We start from the raw sequence: 21,356 nt of genomic DNA, 5'->3' as shown, positions 1-21,356 counted from the left end.
TTGTACGGATTTATTTTTGTGTGTGTTTCTATTCATTTGTTAGGGCTTGGTTGATGCTGAGTGCACACATGATGGGTCTGTTAAGCACATCCTCAAGTTTGAAGATTGGGGATGAGACACTCTTCAAAGAAGACTGTTGGATTCAGAAAGAATTGGTTCATTGACTCAAATCCAGGCAAAATATGTTGAATCCCTGGCCGTATCTATCTAGAGATTTTAAATTGATCATATTTTAGTTACAGGTTTTCACCTGCTGAATTAACATTCCTATGATCCTTATTTATGTTTCCAAATTACTGATGCTGAATTGCTTTAGAAAAGACATTTGTGCCTTAAAGAATAGCCGCACTAGGGTTCCTGAGTTATGAGGAGATATTGGTTTCCATTTGTTACTGATCTGATTGGCAAATCCAATGCTATCCTCTTCACGAGATTGCATATCCCTTGCCTGTCAATGCAATTTTTGTTTTTTAAATTTCATGTTATAGTCCTCCTGTGGGTAATTTAATCCTATAGTAGTTGACGACTGCTGCCTTTAACAGCTTGGCTGTTGCTCAAAATGAAGATGTGGTCGAGCAGTTTCTTTCAAACAATCCTTCTGCTAATAACGCTATCCTTTAGGAAATCTTAGTTAAAGTTCTTTATTTCTTTGATGATTATTTCTGTACCTGTTTGTTTTTCAAGTGATACCTACCATGGAAGAGTATACCGTGAAAAACATATTTTCCTTTTTCACAATTTTAGAAAAGATAAAGCGTTCTGAGAAAAATATAGAAAACCAGAAAATTAAAAAAATGATTGTTGAAAAGGTTACACAACAAGGAAATGTTGAGTGCAAAATAAAACATAGTATGACACTGAACAATTGGCAATCTTCGGGATTCATCTTTCCCTTATCAAGAATTTTGAATCGATCCTTGATTTTTCCTTAATTAGAGTCCTGGAAACGATCCATGTTTGAGGATGCAGACTGTTACGTGACCAATTGAAAGTGTCAAATTTAGCTCTGATTTGAACGATGGTGATAGTTCTATGACTGGTGACGGTTCTATGCTAAGTGACGCGTACATTTAAACAAGTTGAGTCGAGCAAATCAAACTCAAATTAGACTCGTTCATTAACAAGTTGAACTTGCATGGATGAGTTCGAGTCCAACCCTAGTTGGCTGAACTAGTTGAACATATGTAAATGAAAGCTAACGAGAATGAACAGTTTAAATCAGACCGGATAATGTTAGCTGCGATCTCAACCTGGTCCCTGTCTCACTCAAAACTGAGAAGTGGGTCTCTGCTAATACAATTAATTAAGCCAATTATGAGCATTTGTTCTCAACGACTATTCATTAAATCAATTCTGAGGACTTATTCTCTTGTTTTTGCGATTGCTACGCACATATCAGATTAAATAAATAAATATATGATATATTTATTTATATATATGAGCCGATTAATTTCATGTTATGTATAAAATTTATTTGTTGAAAGATAGCAATTTCAAAACAGTATTTTACACCAGGGATGGTCCAGATGGGAGGTAGGATAAAGTGAAGTGGTAGAGCTGGTAACAAGGGTGAAAGACAGAATCCTGGAGGGGATGATAAAAGGAAGCATGAAGGAGAGGAGGTTCTGAAGTCTCTCCCTGCTCGTCCTCTTCGTTTACATTCTTGTCTCTCTGAGCTACAGCAACAAGCTTCCTTCAAACTTATCTCAGAGAGAGAGAGTTGCAAGAGAAAGAAGAGACCTGGGCTCGTGAAAAAAGAAGAATGAAGCATGACTAACCAGGAGAAATTAGGTTGCAAGAGAGTGCTATCTGAATGGCTGTATATTGTTTATCACCAGTAAGCATCCAAAAGTTGATTCCAGCCTTCCGAAGCAGATCGATTGTTTCAGGACCACCTTCCTGCAATGACATCCAAAAGAAAACGAACACAATCTACTTAAGTCAAACCAAAAGGAAAGCTCTAGCAAGAAACAATACCCCCCATAGAAGGAAAAGGAGAATCACCTTCTATTGCAGCAACTCCAAGAACCTCAAGACTGTGTTCCAAACGTTGGCAAACTTCAACACTTCTCCACTAAAGGGAATGATTTGCATGCATTGACAAACTTTACATCTTCATTATGGGGCCGTTTGATGGCCTGAAAATCTGGAATTGAAAATCCGATTTCCATTTTGATGTGTGTGTGATGACTGAAAAATATATTTCCAGAACTATATTTCTGTGTTTGATGATAAATAAATATATTTTTAGATTTCTAAAGAACTACAGTAGTAACTATCTTCTAGAAAGAATGCCATCAAAAATCACATATAAAACACGAAAGCAGCATTCTAGCAAATCTCATGTAACAGTTGCACAATAGTAACAATTGGCCAGGATATAGTGTAACTTACAAGTATACACTTAGAAAAGCTATATCTTAGCCAAACATCACGTACAGAAAAGGTATCAATTATAAATTTAACTCAAGCAACAACTTTCATTACGTCAATGGAGATTCATAAAACCCATACAAGACTCGTTTAACTCAAAACATCTCAAAACAAAAGCTTCTAATCAGCAATTTTATATCCATTTACCATGTTTGCGGATGCAAGTAGCATCTTTTCCAGTTATGAGAGAAGCTTCTCTTTCCGGATGTTTCTGATTCAGATGACCAATGAAGAGACCATCCTCATCATGCCAGTTCACCTACTAATAACAGCCATAGGCTCCATTTCTCATTTTGATTCATCTACCAGGCATAAAACCAACATCACCAAATCAGCTTCCAGTAAGCAGGCTTTCAAATAAATGTAATCATCACCTCAGAGCCAGATTAGTTCGTAGAAAACAAAACCAGCCCCCATAAGCATATAACAGAGAGGAAATTCAGCATCAAGGAACACACTAGACGGGAAACTATCATCATTAATCTAGTGAAAATTTAACCAGAAGAGCTTCAATGCGACAAAGCATGAGAAGGTATACTGGAACACTCCAATGGAGAACCACCCACATAACCATGTGCATATGCAAGGACTCCTTCAACACCATCTCCTTGCAACTTTTGCATGCTTCAAACACCACTTCCTGCATGATTTCATTTTCCAGACGTCCATCAAAAACATGAAAGAATTTCTCTCCCTCAAATATCACCCAATATAATGACCTGTTACCTGAGCCATGTGAGCGGCTTCATAAAAAAGAGGCAAGAATTTGGCTGGGTTCTAGAAGATCAGATACAGCAAGGATGGGCTTGCATCCAGCGGCTCTGCAAATCTACATGTAAGAAAATGATTGATCACTACAACAAATAAGATTTTTGGCCATGGCCCATACCATGGAAAGTAACTAAGTGGGGCAAAGTGTCCAAGCATTAGCTAATCCAATATCAATGTGGTAGCACATTCAAACACAAGATAATTTGTAATGCCATAATTTTTCAGAAAAAGGTATGCCAAAGGAGTTGGCTAACTAACACGATCCATGTGTACGTAACTCAACCATGTAGCAGTAGATTGCTGCTAGACTCAAGTGGGATCACTATCTTTGGCCCTATTTCTCATTTTTACTGACTTCTTCATTCTCATTTTTGCCATTATGTTTTCCGATCTTCCACAGTTTCTCAATTTTTTTCATTAGAAGTTTGTCTTACACTTTCAGGTCAAGAACATATGGGATCTTGCAAAAGTAGACATTGAAATATTTAGAGAGAGAGAGAGAGAGAAAGACGAATTACCTCCTCTCAACATGAAAAAAAGAAGAAACAAAGAGAATAAGGCCTTTGATGAAATCTTCAGGACACTCATCGTCTAAATGCTTGCCAACAACTGATGGAGCATTTGCAAGATTGATCACCTATCAAGAATATATATAGTTAATAAATAATACAGCAAAACTGAAACTTAAATGCAACAGCACATGCCAACTAGCACATGCCAATTAGAAAGAATGCATGCATAATACTCTAGGGAGACCAAAAGCATGGCCAATAGACAAAGCCATTGTTAAGTAGCTACATGTTGGTCCATTCATTGGAACATTCAAGCTTGACAACGACCTTGTCTATAGAGCTCCAATTTGGCCCCCAGTGCCTACAAAGAGTTGGATGAACTTCACGTACATCCAATAACTCAGCAAAAGTTTTTTGCTTTTACATACTATGCTTACACATTCTGCGTACTAAAATGACAACGAAATGTCGAGCATTAGCCAACTGAGATACGAATATAAGTGAATTACAACATATACAACATTTCAGTATGGTTTCTACTTTCCAAACCTGTAGATCATGCATAGCACACCAAAATCCAATCCAAGTATTTTGTTGTAAACTGGAAGCAGATATAGTTCTATGCTTGACCATTTTGTGTGCAAGTAGTATCTTTGATTTTCTGTGTAATGTTGTAAGCATACTGCCGAAACACTAGTTAGTTGTTAACAAGATGAGCAGGCGAACTGGTTTCAGGTGGTAATTGCTTCAACAGTGTGTCTGTCATCTTCATGGGTCCAGATCTAATCCTGGTCCTTTCGGAGTGAGACCAATCCCTCTGTGTTTCAGTCTCAAACAACCAATTCTTGGAAAAGCTTCTATCAAATTGAACAGTAAAACCAAGAATCAACTAAATTGATGTATCGACATATATCCATAACAAAACAGTACCCAACTTTGACCCAAAAACCATACAAAAGTCGGTCCCTAACCTCTGCAAAATCACTGGTGGAACTAGCAGTTTTGTGCAGTTTGAGGAAACTAAGAGTCTAATAAGTGAGAAGTACAGATCGAACACAGGGAACAAACGGATATTAAGTTAGACCAAAAAATGCACATTTACTACCTCATATAGAAACAAGTCAAAAGGTTCTTCAAGAGTGATGCTACTAGTTTAATTACAGAAGTTGAAAAATAAACAATTCCTAAAGTGTGGTTGCTTGAAAGGGCAACCCTGTGTCAATTTAGATCTTTGACTTGTGCTCCAACTCCTCCACTGAATGCATCTGCCCTTATATTTATCCAGAAGTGCCTGCGGCTGCAATGACGAACTTGAAAAAAAATGAGAACAAAGAAAAACAAGGGCATAAACCTAGAGCTTAGACCCACTCACGAGCAAGAACTCTAAGCTCAACTAATAAACACTTTAAAACGATATACATGAAACAGAAAATAACCAAAATTCTTACTTGAAATCTATGTTCTCTAAATTAACTGGACCTAAATATAAGCAAATTTGAAAGACCGTGAAAAAGGCCTACACGACTCTGACTTAAGCTGTCATATCACACCCAAAATCCTAACTCAATTTAGGTAAAAGATAGACCAATTGAAACTTGTTTGGTTTCTGCAAGCAATCTAATTTCTGCACATATATGTAAATTTCTCTAGCAAAAATTCTCTATTTTCGACATCAACTTTGCAACCACTGGGTCAGATCAGATTCCCTACAATAAAATAAACTAAACCCAAGGGATAAGTCTTGGCAAGCAAAACAAATCATTCATCAAATGTTAAAGTCACCCAAACATCCACAGTTTTGGAATAGAATTCTGCAGCAATCTCTGCAATTGTAGGAGATTTCCGACGTAGAGGGTGTGGTTTCGAGCTCTCAGGCAATGTACATGCATAACACTTGGCTTCCTATCAATTATGACAAGTTAACAAACAAAAAACACAAACAAACAATGACAGGATTTGCCTGTCTTTGTGCGAATTTTTGCAACCAGCATTAGTCAGTTTCTGTTTCAGCCAAAAATTTATGTAAACTCACTCAAATCAAATTGGATGCCACAACTTTATTGGGAACTCAAATAAAAACTTGATTTTGAAGTACAAGATCAAACTCTCGTGCAACTTGAATCGGCTTTTCCAAAACCACTGTACATCCACAAGAACACTGATGAGTTGGGCTTTAAACTTCGACATCAGCTGCATGAATCAGAAGACACTGACAATGTAAAAAATAATAATAATAATAATAATAATAATAATGATAAAAAATTTAAAAGCTAACGACTCTTTCAAACCCTTTCCTAAGCAAACCTTAAAAGAGAAATCAACAAAAATACTGTCCAGCCTTCACAATAAAACAAATTGTGATGGGAACATGGAAAGGGGAAGATGGAAAATTCATTACACTCAGCATGAGTGGAATATGTTTGAGGGGTTTCATCTATTCTATGAATGGACTAGCGGCTTGGTATAAAAAAAGGACAACATTTTTCAAAAACAGAGAGGGGCTAGGAGTTCCTCATATGCCCATGAAGTCAGGAAACATTACAAGAGATGTCAAGTGTTTACTTTTAAATAGTTTATAAATCATCAATTTAAATCACAAGTAGAAAGTGCTCGTGTTGTGCAAATGATATGCCTTTCATTTACCCTCAATACCGTACAAGCATCGGGATTCATTTCGCATCAATGTTGTTGAATGTCTAGAAGGAAAGCCTTTAAATTTCCAAAAAATGATCATAAAGTAATCATCCTCAACGTCTTAGGAAATCAAAAAGAAGAGCAGATATTGACCCAAGGATCGCACATCCATGAAAGATTGTCGCATTTCAATTCCTTCGAGTTCAGCCTTCATGCCATTTATCTCTTGACAGGCACATTTTTTGTTTTTCTTGGTTTTGCTTCTTTTTCTTCCTTTTTTTCTGCATTTGGCTTTTTGCCTTTTCATTTTTTCTTGCTTTTGATTTTCTTTTTCAGGCCGACCTTCACCTTTGAGGGAATACCTCACCACCCCAAAGGCTACTACGAAGCTCCACCGCATTGGTGGTCAGGTGTAGTTTTGTCACATATCAACCCGTTTCACCTTGCGGGTTTTCAACATGCCAAAAGTTCATAAGTCATTATCTTCGTGGCATAGACATAAATCACCTATATGCCTACCTGGTACTCTTGATTATTAACCCAGAAGCCTCGAGCCCATCTCTCAACTCTTATTTTGTTACCTGCCAATATTTTATAAGGAATTATGGCTTTTCTCTTAAGATATTTTTCTGCTAAACTCTTACATACACTTGATCACTAGAGCCAATACCATCTCCTAGTCTTGACTTTCTCAGCTTCATAGGATTTTTCCAGATTTCCTCTTCTAATGATTGACAACAAAAAAAACTTGAAAGTTTCATTTTACTTGAGCAGGTAGTAAGAACAAAACGAAGGCATATCATTGCATGATAAGACACTTTTAAAATGTTTCTAGGCACAATAAAAAAATTTCTCTTTCAAAAAACTACTTGACATCAAATGACATATCACCTGGAAGTAGGAACTCTCTTCTACCAAAAGAGTAGTTTTTATGAAACCAGACTGATTTGTTGGGTAGAAGAAGAACTTCATATGCTCTCCTATAGAAGTAGGGAAGATCAAATTATCCAATTCAAAAATCAAACTATCGAATTCAAAAATCAAATACAAATCATCTATTCTACTCTATCCCCGCCTATCTAATCACTCCTCCATTGCACCTTATGCTAAACAAATCAAGAATTCAAGCAAAAAAAATAAAACAGTTTATAGGAAGAAAAACATGTCCTAAAAACGAAGAAGTGAACCTATGTTTACTAAGTTCAACCCTTACCTACTATAAGATATAAAATTTCACTCAAAAAAAAAATGAAAACGAAAAAGCAAACCTTTCCACCAATGTCGTGTGAGGTTAATAACTAAAGATCCAAAATTCTAAAAAAAATGAAGAACACTAAATAATGTTGCAAATCCAACCTAATTGGTCCAACTGAAAACTGGTGGCCAATTTACATATGCCAAAGAAGTTTTAGATACAAAAAAAAAACAGAAAAACAAAAAATTTTGAAGGTCGTTTTTATATTTAAAAACGATTTTTAATTTGGTGAAAATTCTATCAAAAACACAAGACAACAGCTACAATTCCTAGTCTACTTCAAAAACTATCGTACAAATAAAAGTTCAATGTTCTCCAGAACCTTGGGCCATCTCCCCTTCGCACAAGGGGCGCCCGGCTTGGTAATTTGGAGCACAAAGCACATCCAGGGTTAATTGCAGACGAATGAACAGAAAAGCACCAAACCTGAGATTTTTTTTTTTAAAAAAAAAAAGAAGAATTAGTGACAGTCCAAGATCAGTTCGCCCTTCTAAAGGGCTCCCCAGGTCCACTAATTCACTGATCTTCCTGTATGCTAGCAAAGAGGCATTCTCATGTTCAAGTCATTTCAGCCTTTGACGTGAAGGGATTGCAAAGTGGCATATTGGGGAGAAGCGGCTGGTGAAAGAACTTCAGAACCGCTACACCATACAAACAACCCAACCATTCCTATACAAAAATGAAACAGGATTGACTGTGTTCACTAGATATTAAGTTCAAATCCCAAACTTTCATAGAAGTGTACCAACTACCAACAATTGTACTTGGAGCATGCAATTCAACTCAAAAAAAAAAAAATATTACGTGCCCCGAGGCATGTAGATACAATAAAAGAAACTGTAATGGTGAGTAATTATGACTATGGCACGATATTTGAACTTACAAAAAGTAAACCAGGAATATCATGAAATTGGACTGCATAGCTACTACGAAGATTCTAGACACAAGACAAAACCCACATAACCCATCCATATACCGACAAGTTCATCATCGCCAGTGAAGCTATGATAAACAACAAAGAGAAAATCACACATTCTTGTTTCCCTATTTCTGTCTGCAGGACAAAGGAGCAACGTAGTAATGAAATACCTAACCATCTCCTCTTTCTCCATATAAAACTGAAAACAAGTGCGTGAATTAAATCCATGTCAAGGGATATTCTTAAATATCCAACACTGGTTTGTAGGAATACCTCTGGTGTATTAAACCAATTCCCATCGACCCACTTGAGGTGAAAGCGGAAGTCCTTGGCAGAGCCCTTCTCTTCAGAATGTAGGATCACCAGTCAAGTGCGCAAATATATTGAACAGATCATGCTTCAGTTTGCTTCCTGACTACTGAGGCCAACCATATTGTGGATTCCGATTACCACCCATCATGTTGGGCACCCGACCAGTACCTGAATTGCCATATGGACCTAATTGGGGATAATTTGGAGCCCCAACGCCATAGGCACCAGCTCCAGCTCTAGGAGGGCCACCTCCAGGCATACTGGTTCTAGCATAACCAGGACCTCGGCCTTGAGGTGGATAAGGTCCAGTAGCATATCCACCAGCTTGACCACCACTATTTGGATTGTATCCACCACTTGGGTTTCCGCGTTGAGGATACCTGTTCTGTCCTCTTGGAGGTCCCCGAGGCATATTGTAGTGGTGACTTGGCCCAGCAACACCTTGAGGTGGGGCATTGGTTAGGGCCAGGCCGGATTTGCATATGCGGTTGCCCTGGCTGCTGAATTGGCGGCAAACGTTGATGCTGCTGAGGATGCTGTAATTTTTGCCTCTTGGTTGTTTCTTCGTGCTGCCTTTGCTGTTGTCTTTTCTTCTTGGTCTGGAACTCATGAGATGACTCGTATTTGGGTAAACTAAGAGGAAGGCCAGAACCCGCTATCAAAAGAAATTTTTAAAATATAAAATGTATATAATAATAATAAATATATATTTTTAAAACAAAAAAAATAAAAAAGAAAATAAAATTTTAATCTAAACGGGCCGGGCCGAGCCAGGCCACCGCCGAGCCGGCCTATCGGGCCCGGCCCAGGCCGGAAAATTCCCGACCCAAGCCCGGGCCCAATCGGGCCGGGCCGCCACGGCGGCGGCCCGGCCCGTTGCCCAGGCCTACCCAAAACCGATCAAAATTAGATGTTGTGCCAATTGAAACCCTAAACCGATTGAAAGAGGTATTGAGAGAGCGAGGCGTGGATGGAGAGACAGAGAGAGTAAAAGGAGGTCATCACCTATTCACCCGGCTGAGAAGGTCGGTGACCTCGTCGCTGGAGCTGGTGGCGCCCGCTGCACGGCTTCGGGAAAGGAACGAAAAGGAGAGCGCGGAAATGATAAATGGAGAAGAGAAGAAAGGAAGAAGGTCGGAGAGTCGAGAGAGATGGTGGCGAGAGGTAGAGGGAGAGGAGAGAGACTGGGAGTGGAACGGTTGAATCATATGTTGCAAAACCAACCATGGTCCGAGGACTATCCTGTAATATGACATTGCAAAAAAAAAACTTTACTAAGAACCCTCCCAATGATAGAAGTCTCAACAATGCATAACAACACAATGCCGTAAATATCAAATGAAATACATTTTGAAAAACAAATAACAGAACATCAACAGAAATGCACAAAGATGCAGTTTCTCTCCTCATTTTTGGAACAATTAAGAGATGGTTTAGAATCAACAATTTAAGGCAAAAAAACAAGTTAAAGCATGCCATAAGACTCATTACCACAAAAAATAGTTTCTCACTTGGACTGAGAGAGACATGATGATAAAATCATAAAACTAGAATGTCAGCTCAAGTGACAGGGACATGAAGCTAAAAAATAGAAAGACGAAGATCCAGGGTAAAGGAAGGAAAGAGAGCCAAGACAGCAAGAGCCTCATACCCAGTATATTTAAATGGTGGAGTTTATCTGAGAAATCATAACAAATTATAAATGCAACTTTTGCCCTCTATCCTAGCTGTCATAACCAGCTGTGGATCAGCTCCAAACATGCTAAAATCCTAAAACAACAACCTTATATGCCATTGCCACAAGTAGTCAAATGTCAAAGGCAGTGTAGAGGAGGATATTTCTCCCCTTCAATAGACATTGTTTTCTTCCCTGCTTAATAAATTTGTACATGAGTGGCTTCTTTGAGGATGCTTGATTCTCGCCCCAATAACACATAATGTGAACGAAGAGGAGGATATTTCTCCCCTTTAATAGCCACTCTTTTCTTTTCCCTGCTTAATAAAATTTGCATATGAGTGGCCGCTTTGAGGATGCTTGATTCTTGTCCCAATAACACATAGAATGAGAACACACGATTCCAACATCCTCATGTGCTCCTCAAACAGCCATCACACAATTTCCGCATCCAGCAATGCTGTTTGCATCAAGTCGCAGGACGAGAATGGACTCGGCATGATAAGTGTTGACTGATGAGCATTCAGTCCTTGGCGTCTCAAGGTAAAACCGAAATGGCTTCTAAGGGAAGCAGAACACACGTCAGGGTGCATTCCACATGTCATGTTTGCTTCTACCACAGGGCCAGAGATCGCTAGAATGCTGCATTTGCATATTCAAATATCCTCCAAGGTGGATCAACCACTTTCATATCCTTTGCTATTTCAGCCTATATGACTTGCTGTTTCAACATGGAAACCCTTTCATATAATTCTTGCAACAATTACCCTTGTCATTGTCACGATAACTACATGGGAACAACTATATTCATAAGAACGCTTAGTGGATTTAGGAGCTTAAACGTAAATTTTCTAACATTACTTCTTTGGAAAAGAGAGGAAATTTCTATATCCTAATTTTAAAGTTTAAACTTTAAAGTATTGATTTCTCCCTTATCAGAGACACGCCCACGAAGTTTTACCAAAGTTAAATATGAAACTCCATAGTTATACTCCACATCATGCAACTTAGGCACGGTGCTTCTGTGTTCAGCCCCTTCCACCATCTACGTTTTGCAAATATACCTCTCCACAAAAAACAATAATGAAGCCATTTTCCTAGTCGCATGTTTGGACCTTTACAAGCTAAACTATCCAATTTAAATGACCAGAGACCGGCTGACAAGATAAACACAATAAATACTAAAAGCAAATGAGAAGGGAAAGATAAAGAACAGCACTATCATCAAACTATTTATCTGTATATGGTTTCATCCGCTACTAACATTTACCAATAAAAATGTGCAAACTGTAGAACACAATTTGTAAACAGTTTCAGACTTCATGGTATGCTTGCATCATTGAGATATGATTGTTTTCAGATAACACAAACGTGAAAATTTTCACATTGACACATGATCATTTTCAGTTGGCAAGACCAAATTGATATCCAAATTCGTAACGAATTAGGTTGTTATAGGTTAGTCGAGTGTTATGGCCACACAAACACCAAAATTCATTGCCTAATTGAGGCAGAGAGAGGGAACTAAAGGTTCAATGATGTCTTTCCCATTAATAAGTTGTCTGAAGTGCAAATATGTTCCTTCCCAAGGGTCAAATTCAAATGTTTACAATGACGACAGTAAAAATATTCAACAAAGAGCTACTCAATACCAAAAAATAAATAATTACACATAATGTATGTGCAATAGATTCACATTCCCCATGCATCACTTTTATACCATGTATAAAATTTGGGATCAAATTTAAAAGTTCTACATATAAATGTACAAAGATCTCCAGTTTTTCGGATCTTCTGAGGTAAACAGACTTGTGTTGAGGAAATTGATTTCAATAGTTTCCCAAGTTTTAGCTTCATCCATCCATCATAATGTAACAAACAACATTCAAGAAAAAAATGAAGCCAACTATTTTTGCAGATATTAACCTTCCCAAATCCATTCTTAATAAATGCATTCACAATTTTGATCAAGATAGTCGCCCATATTTTTGTCATCCTAACTCCTCCTTCATTTTATAATTTCAAATATTGAATCCTTAATAGATTTCAATAACAAGGGGAGAAAAGGTTTGTACCAACCATTTTTCTGCATATCAGGCCCTCAAGAATCTACTGCTTAGAATCCCAAGTTTGGATGGCATGCATATAATAAAAAAGATGATATCTAGGAACCATGTAAGCAAAGTGGATCAAAACTTACAGGAAGGTCATTAATGCTTTGAGACACTGCACTGCAAGCTGCTGCAGTTGCCCCACTTTGAATGGCATTCATGGAGACATCCACAAGGAAGAAAAAAACAGCAGGCATTGGATCACGAACCTGCAATTTATAGGTTTAAAATGCAGTAGGTGAACATAAGAGCATAGTTTCTTAATACACAGCTTGAAACCAGAAAACTAAGAAACAGTTACAATATCCAAAACTAACATTTGGATCAGAATTGCTATTTACACATCACCAATCAACAGAGTAGAATGATATCAACTGTACATATAACTTTGTAATTAAATCATACTAAAAAAAGCCAAAATAAAAAAAAAGGTTTTTTTGTGTGTTTTTCCTGTTGTCAGAAAAAAACGAGTTTTCAGAAAAAAATGATTTTAATATCTTTATAGATTTCTCTTAACATATTATTAATTATTTTGAATTTCATCAATTTTTTGTAAAAAACTAGTAGAGAATTCAAATTTCCATATATTTCCATTACTTATTTACATTTTCAAAACTTTTTACCCCGAGAAAAAGCTTGTCAATAAAAGCCAAGATCGATATTTATGACAAAGCAATCAATATGATGTGCACATTATTGCTAACCAAAAAGGAGAAAAAAGACAAATAATAGGGAAATTTGCATAAAAAAATATAAAATCAAGGACAGTAATAAACATCAACAGTGCTGTTGCACTCATCCATTTCAAACTTCAAAGGAATCACAGTAAATGACCAACTAAAAACGTGCCAGCAACAACCAACATCGCACTCCAACACATAGCTGCTAAATGATGTTGTGCCATGATTGATTGCAAAAATGTGCTTTACTCAACCCCAAACAGCACCACTTTTCAAAAAAGAAAACTAACTGACAAGCAAATAGCAGTGAAAACTTTAGGAATCATCAATTCCTAACCATGTATTCCTTTGAGGCAACAAATTCAACGGTTCCCCGGCACAATTCAGGCCTTTCATCAGCATCCCGACGCCTACCATCGGGTCCTAAATTGCAGTAATAGTCGCAAGGTGTCTCATCAGTAAAACCTGCAAACAGGATAGTTATGCATAGTTATTGTAGAGACTACAAAATAGATAGGAAATAAGGAGTAAAACCTTTACAGTTAATCAAACGGGCTGAATTAGGAGAGTTTTGAGATGAAACTACAGCTTGACTACAGATTGATAGGAAATGTGTCAATCTTGTCCCCTTTTGGTTCGGCTCCAGAGAGAATTACAAGAAAAAAGAGTTTTGTTTAATTTAAATTGATAGAAATAATTATCATGCACCATTAAGCAGAAATAGACATAACTCAATGGCTCAAGAATGCATTGAACTTGATGGTGAAAATCAAGTTGTAGTTAGATACAATTAACTATATTATCGATTTCATATACAAAAATGCTCGTACATATAAATCGGGCAAAAATTAAGTGCTCAAAGTTAGAGAATTTGATTACCGGTAATGTCTAATTTATACACTGCCAAACATTTACAGTAGTGTAAAAAGGCCATTAAATACATGTTCTTAGTTACATGCATTTAATTGTTTAGAGTTTTGTTTCTTTAAAAAATAGTTACCATGTAACGCATATGGAATTTTCAACCATCCGGAAAGGACATAGACAATAATATACCTCTTTTCTGACCATGGTCACAATTACAGTCATCAAGCTTCTATTAGCGAGGGTTTTATTGGCATTTTTCAGCAAAGCTGATTTTCTCAAAAAAACTCAAGAATTTAAAATTTTAAAATGACAAAAACAATAAAAAATTTTAATGAAAATCAACAATTTTGTATTATTTATTACAGATATATACACGAATATTCAAACTGTTTTTGAAACTTTGATAAAAAAATGCACTAACAGTACACTCAAAGAACTTCAGAAAAGGGAAAATATTGTGATGTTATTGCAAGAAATACTTTTTGCTGATATTTTGAAAATATTGGGAGGTTTTCCCTTTAAAATTGGCTTCTGATACTTTGACAATCAAAAAGTAGCATTTGCAAAAACATTACTGATCAAGAAAGAAGGCAGGACGTAAACCACTGTTCATGATATATGGACTCACAATGACAAGATTCCCGCCTACATAATTAATTGGATGGATCATGACCATAAAACTCAATAAATAACTTAAGGGTCCGATAAATAACGTTGAGCTATAAATACAAATCACACATCCACAAAATTCTCTTCATGGAGTAGATCCGAAGATTTTCATTTTTTTTTTCTTCAGAAACGTATATAACCTGGAAAATTATAATCAAAACACTATTAATAAGATTTATGTAATTGTGTATTGTACACTATTTCATGAGAACAAATATCAAGAAAATAATCACCTTTGTAGTAAGGAGCATGCCAAGAATCCTGTCTAGGGACTGGGCAGCAGCCTAGACACTTGGGCTGAGGCTATGCATATATATATAAAGACACACACACACTCTCTCTCTCTCTTCAAGTAACATGAGTACGGTTACGATATGGATACAAAGATACGGGAATGGATACAGTGATTTTAGAAAATTTGGGTACGGGGATATGATAGACTGTATATTTTAAATAAATATATCTATATATATATAATCCACAAAAAATTCTAAAAATTAAAGAAAAATAAAAGGAAAAAAATAAAATCTTGGTGAAAGGGAAATAAAAAAAGGGAAAATCAAAATTACAGAAAAAAATAATTTTGAAAACTATAGTTTTTTATGTTTTAAAATACAGCCATACCCAATCGTACCCACATACCCATGTTGCCGTACCCATGCACAGACACGGGTACGTTGGCAGGTCACACGTACTCGTGTCACTTAGTATATATTTTCTATATTTTTTTACTCTAAAAATTTAATTCCATTTATCTTCTCTTCCATGTTTTCCGTTTCCTCTGTGGAATACATCCATGTAATGTCATGTAGGACCCACCAAAGCCTTTGTATTAAGGTCTGAAACCTAGGACCACCTAGGGTTTTTAAATACAGAGATAATAAGCTAATAGGCTTATGTTTTGAGTCTTTTGACGACATTATGTCCACTAGACCTTCTTTTTCTGTCTTCCTCTTTCATTTTTCCTCCTTTTTTTCCGCTATAGAATAGGACTGTCCAGATGTTATATTGTCATGCAGGCTCAAATGAAACTCATTTATTAGGGTAAATGTGATAAAAAATTAAACAGCCTCAACAACGACAATTTTCAAGTTCATTAGACTATTTTAGCCTCCTTAACAGTATCATACAACAAAAGTACATGATTAACTATATCCAAATTAGATAATTTTTATTAATTCATAAAATAGTGATGCAAATGCTTTTTTCTTTAGGGAAACCTAATTGTATCAAAAAAGTTGCTGTATATTTATGTTGTTTTTAAAAGTGTAAACTAGAATTAAAATAAATTTGACAGAAAAAATCTCATGAGTATTTTGATGCGTGAAATAAATTATATCTGTTTTTAATAATATTGAAAGGCTAGGTGTGTTTCCATTATCTGGTCCTTAGGTCGGTTTTTGAAAATCCATTGTCCTATATATGCTATGTGACATGGGTACACCAGTTTTGCCCAGGTACCCGTGTCGGTACGTAGGTACGGCGACACGGGCACAGGTACGGCTGCATTTTAAAACTTTTAAAATTATATTGTCAAACTTAATTTGTTCTCTAATTTTTTATTTTTCCCTTCTTTTATATTTCCCTTCCAATAAGATTATATATTTTCCTCCCATTTTTCTTTAATTTTCAGATTTTTTGTAGATTATAAGACTATTAATTCTTTTTTTTCATTTATTTTTTTTGAGAATATAAAATTTGTGTACCCGCATACCCACAATTTTCAAAAATGTTGTGTCCGAACCTGAACCGTCGTACCCGCACCCAAATGACATAGCATATATGTTGTTCTTGAGTTCTTATTAGGAAACAATAAGGAAGTTTATCTTCCTGAGGAAATTGTAAGAATTCTAAAATTAAAATAAAAAATAATAGAAAGTCTATGAAAACTTGAGTTTTCTACTATGTTTCTCATTTAAAAAATCGAAAGATCATTAAATTGTTAAAAGAAATCTCAAAAAATTAACATTGTATTTGGATACATTTTAATGCAAAAGGAGATCAATAAAAGCATGTTATTTTCATTATGGTGATTTTCCAAAATAATGCAATTTTTTCACATTTGTTCATTCTCCTCATTCTCTCTTTTTTGGTGCTTTTTGAAAAAATGCCCACATGTATGACAATGCTTCAACCTTATGTCAGTGTGCACACACACACAGAGAATTGAAAAGAATCTGGATGAATTAGGAAGCCACATCCAGTAGGACACTACAATAATAGTTGCCAAAACTTACCTCTTAAAGAAAAGGGGGAAACCAATAAATTTTCCAAAAGATGTAAAAAAGATAAGGATATTACAAAATATTATCAAATGCAAAGTGAATGGGCCCAAACAAGCAACAAGTTGGTCAACAACTAGTCAGTGATTCGTTGCCTAAGTTGACCAACCTATGTCTGACCTACACCTTTACAATTTGGAGACCAAAGACGCATCCATAGGCTAGCATCCACAGCTGACTGGCAACTAGTCGTTTAACAACATATATTGCAGTTTAGAGAGCATTTTGTCATTCTTTATTTAAGCTTCCAGGAACCAGTAACGTGTAAATTGTAAACCATGTCAAACCAAGACCGATCAATATCCGAACAGAAATCGACAACTTCAACTAGCAGCTATCAGCTTCCTCCATGCCTTTTTTTGGGTGACCATCAGCCTCCCTGTCTCATCGCTTCCAGCAGTGGCCGATGGTGAAAGAGTCCTCTTTATGGTGTTTCTCTCCAAGCACCATGACCTCACACCTTACAGCTTATGTTAATTATGACTTTCCTGTTTGCTACTGTTACAATCTGTTTTATTGAATTGTTGTTATTTTTTTAGTTTTATTTTAGACTCTGGTTTAATTTAAACTGTCTTAGTGTCTTATAATCTGTTACTAATCTGATGTTGACTTATTTTATAATACTTTACTTTTATTAATACACTCTGCTTTATAAGTATAACCTGTCTTAGTGTCTTAAAATCTGTTTTAATCTGTTCTTATTTTACTTCTAATTTGTGTGCTGTGAACTAGCTTTAGCTGACATATATAATCCGTCCTACTTTATTCTGTAATCTATTTTGTATGTAACGATCTGATTTAATCTGTTTCACTTTTATTATATAATCCGGTTTATCACCTGTCTTGGTCTTTTATAATTGGTTTTTATGTTAATTTTAATCTGTTTGTAGTGAACCTATTTTAGTGAACATGGACAATTCTTTTTCAGTGAAATATTGATAGATTGATACTATGACAGCTTGATAGTTGTAAATTGTTAAGTTTATTGTTTGTGAACTATATATGCAGTATGCACACACACACACACATATATATATCTATAAGAACCCAAGGTTTTCAGAAAACCGCTGCAGACAACACCATGCACCCATGTGGCATAGCTTCTGCCCTGTTGAGTTACCAACAAAACAGCATTTCCAATCAAGTAATTTCTTATGCGATCCATGATCTGTGTAATATACGTCTTCTTTAAGGTCACACAAAAGCAGTTCAACTTGCGGAGAAACCTCCCATTTTTTCCCCCAACCGCTTAATTTGTTATACGTCTAAGTAAGAAATCGCATTTATTAAAGAGTATAACACTATAAATGAATACAACGAAAATTCCCTGAATTGAAGGCATTGACAGTAACTGACTACAAACACAACATGGATCAAGCAACAAGACTCCACAAAAAAGATGAATCGAAACAGGAACATCCCAAAAAAATAGATACAATCACATCCAAACCTTATGGCTCTTTGGCAAGTACCTCTAGATGACAAATAATCGTTTCTAAAGCATGGCATTCTAAGAAACTTTGATTGTGTTTTCTCAGATGGAACTCCAATCAATTCAACATCTTACTTGAAAGAGAGGCGACCATATATACCAACAAACAGCGTAAGAATGGAGAAGGCCATATATACAAGACAAAGAAAAAGAAAGAGGGTCATCGCCAAAAAAAAAAAAGCATGATTAGAAAATATAAAAATTTTTCAAAAGAACTTCGAAGTGATTCATCGGCATAAACAAGTGAATTACACAGGTGTTCACAATTCAATTTTCTTACTTGTGGAGTCTGAGCGAGCTGACTCGGCCATGGTTGGGAGCCGTACGGTAAGGACGTGGGTGGTGGTGGCGGAGGCATCTTGACTACCACCTACAAATGGCGGAGGAGGCTGTTGCATGGGAGGTGGCATAGGTTGGCTGCTACCCATAAATGGTGCTGGAGGTGCCTGCATCAACGGGGGTACGCTCTGAGTAGCTCCCAAGAACGGAGGTGCAGGCGGCCGCATAGTGGGTGAACCAGATTGGCCACCGCTGAATGGCGCTGGGGCTGCTTGCATCGGTGGGGCAACTGAAGCATGACTAGCGCCCACGAACGGCGTCGCCTGGGGCTGCATCATTGGACCCGGTACTCCTTGGCTGCCACCTAAAAATGGGGCGCGAGACTGTTAAACCTGCGGCAGGATGCCGGGAACGTTCTGACTATCAGCCATCGGACGTACGCCGGGTGGCGGCGGAGGCCCACGCGCCAAACCAGGCAGACCCTGCACGGTAGGAGGAAATCGAGATCCAGGAGGCACAAACGCTGCTGGTCCGTTACTTATAGCCGTCGGACCGCTTGAGGGCGGCGAAGCGGAGAACGGGCCCGGCCTAGACGCGGCCGGAGGAGGCGGCTGAGCGAACCCCATCGGTCGACCAGGCCCAATATTCCCCGTCACAAACGGCGGAGGCGACACGCCCCAAAGAGGAGGAGCGTACGTAGGTGCGTCCGTGCGAGCGATGGGCGTTGGGGAGGATCCGGCGCCGGCAAAGGGCGGAGGACGAGTAACCGGCGCGTTAGGGCGAGTCACGTACAGGTTCTCAATACCCGCGGCTAGAGCGTCGGGCGGCCCCTGAGGATGGCCGGGGTAGCCAGGTCTAGGTGCCGAGGACGCCATAAACGACCGATCCTGTCGCAATTCCGTCGCGGACGCGCGCGATTTGTCGATAAACCAAGGATCGTCGCCCCCCGATCTAGACGAGGCCGGGGTCGTCGGAGATCAACCTCGGAACCGCAAGAAAGAAAGAAAGAAAGAGAATGAGGTGATCGGATCTGAGATATCTGATAGAGAAAGAAAAGTGGAGCGCAATTAATAGATTCGTAAGAAGACGGAAGGGAAGAAGAAGAAGAAGAAGAAGGGAGAGAACAAAGAACGAAGAACGGTCTCTATCGCTCTCTCTTCCTTCTTCCGAACGAACGCGGGCTATGCGTAATTGAGAAACGCAAGGGTGCTGCAATTAGTAAAATCTAAAATGTATGCTAACGCGCACACGCTCACCCCCTCTCTCTCCTCCGTTTTCTTTTTTCGCCTCTTTGTTCGCTAAATCTGGCACCTCATCGTTCATCTAACCCGATTTCTTGATTTCTTGTTTTAAAACATAATTTTTTATTTACGACTCAGTAATAGGGGGCTGCACAACGAGTCGAGCCAGCTCGGGCTCGACTCGAACTCGCCCGGTTAAACTCGGCTCGAGCTCGACTCGTTTATAAACGAGTCGAGTTCGAGCTTACAATGAAACTCGAATGAGTAAACGAGTCGAGTTCTCGACTCGTTTATACTCGACTCGACTCGTTTATATACATTATGTCCTATTTCCATTTTGTTCAGTTGTTCAGTCATCAGCTTATGATTCTATAATAGTTAATAATGAGAACAGTCTAATACCAAATGGTGTCTATTTGCAGCTCTAAACTGTTGGCAGGGTTGACTCGGTTGAGTGATTCACAAATTTCATCCCACGTCATGAAATTTACTAGATATTTTAAAAAGAAGGATCATATTTTATTTAGACGAGCTAATCGAGTCGAGCTCGAGCTCGACTTTATTTAATCGAGTCGAGCTCAAGCTTGTGTTAGGTAGCTCGACTCGAGTTCGAGTCGAGTTTGAGCTCGAGCTCGTTGAGTCGAGTCGAGCTCGAGCTGGGCAAGCTCGAGCTCGACTCGGCTCGTGTGCAGCCCTACTCAGTAACTATCAGCTTTTAACATAATTTGCATAGCTGGTAAAACTGGTTCATATGAACAACTCACATCACCAGTTTAATTCCTATTGGTGCCGCGCTCTATGAGTTGAGTGGGGCGTATTACTAAATTGACCGTGCACTGCCTTCTCGTATAAGTACCAAAAAAAATAGTCCTACTTAACTCCGTTTGTTGGATGTATAGAGGCCAATTTGTTCAAGACTTTAACATTGTCTTATATATTTAAAGTGCATTTGAGAACCACATGTGCTCCAAGGGAATCAAAATTAAGAGACTCAACTTTTGATTAATCCAAAAATGAGCTCTTAGCTTTTGAAAGTCTGCATTTCACCACTTCAGCTGATGAAATAATTTACAAGGAAAAAACTCCATGACAAGAGGGTGTTGCATGTTCATTGCAGTCGTGTGTTTGGTGGAGATGCAAAATATCTAATTCCCATATTGCTTATGAACAAAGAAGTTGCCCAAAAAATGCCCTCAAACCCTATTACATTGCATGGTTTGACAT

The 21,356-nt window shown here is 37.7% G+C and overlaps 2 protein-coding genes across 22 annotated transcripts; both read right to left on the bottom strand.

Annotated features, from left to right (window-relative positions):
• Positions 1-1,400: 1,400 nt before the first annotated feature.
• Positions 1,401-19,234, bottom strand: LOC116255423 (uncharacterized). 21 transcript variants are annotated; one of them, XM_050078255.1, is made up of 10 exons: positions 18,893-19,234; positions 13,640-13,767; positions 12,712-12,831; positions 3,723-3,841; positions 3,160-3,262; positions 2,972-3,073; positions 2,581-2,735; positions 2,005-2,146; positions 1,779-1,899; positions 1,401-1,676 (listed from the first exon to the last, which is right to left on the bottom strand). In XM_050078255.1, exons 1-5 carry the CDS (start codon positions 19,227-19,229, stop codon positions 3,211-3,213), a joined length of 756 nt encoding a protein of 251 aa, XP_049934212.1. In that variant the 5' UTR covers positions 19,230-19,234; the 3' UTR covers positions 1,401-1,676; positions 1,779-1,899; positions 2,005-2,146; positions 2,581-2,735; positions 2,972-3,073; positions 3,160-3,210. The 21 variants fall into 21 exon arrangements, with proteins under 21 accessions (XP_049934212.1, XP_049934213.1, XP_049934210.1 ...); XM_050078256.1 differs by having other exon boundaries at positions 1,401-1,671; XM_050078253.1 differs by having other exon boundaries at positions 1,401-1,899; positions 2,005-2,219.
• A 43-nt stretch (positions 19,235-19,277) lies between these two features.
• On the bottom strand, positions 19,278-19,766 carry LOC116256643 (uncharacterized). Its single transcript, XM_031633035.1, has one exon. It carries the CDS (start codon positions 19,764-19,766, stop codon positions 19,278-19,280), a length of 489 nt encoding a protein of 162 aa, XP_031488895.1.
• Between the last annotated feature and the right edge of the window lie 1,590 nt (positions 19,767-21,356).

This window comes from Nymphaea colorata, chromosome 6 (assembly GCF_008831285.2).
Source record: "Nymphaea colorata isolate Beijing-Zhang1983 chromosome 6, ASM883128v2, whole genome shotgun sequence".
NCBI lineage: Eukaryota > Viridiplantae > Streptophyta > Magnoliopsida > Nymphaeales > Nymphaeaceae > Nymphaea > Nymphaea colorata.
Note: the sequence above shows the minus strand (reverse complement) of the source record. Positions and strands in the feature narration are given on the sequence as shown.

What these genes read in the sequence shown, in the direction of transcription:
- LOC116255423 (XM_050078244.1), bottom strand. Translation starts at nt 19,229, where the DNA reads ATGATGCAGCCCCAGGCGACGCCGTTCGTGGGCGCTAGTCATGCTTCA. An exon ending in AGCTCGCTCAGACTCCACAA is followed by an intron (nt 13,768 to 18,892) that starts GTAAGAAAATTG and finishes TCCTGTTTGCAG; the next exon opens with GTTTTACTGATGAGACACCT. An exon ending in TTGCCTCAAAGGAATACATG is followed by an intron (nt 12,832 to 13,639) that starts GTTAGGAATTGA and finishes TATAAATTGCAG; the next exon opens with GTTCGTGATCCAATGCCTGC.
- LOC116256643 (XM_031633035.1), bottom strand. Translation starts at nt 19,766, where the DNA reads ATGGCGTCCTCGGCACCTAGACCTGGCTACCCCGGCCATCCTCAGGGG.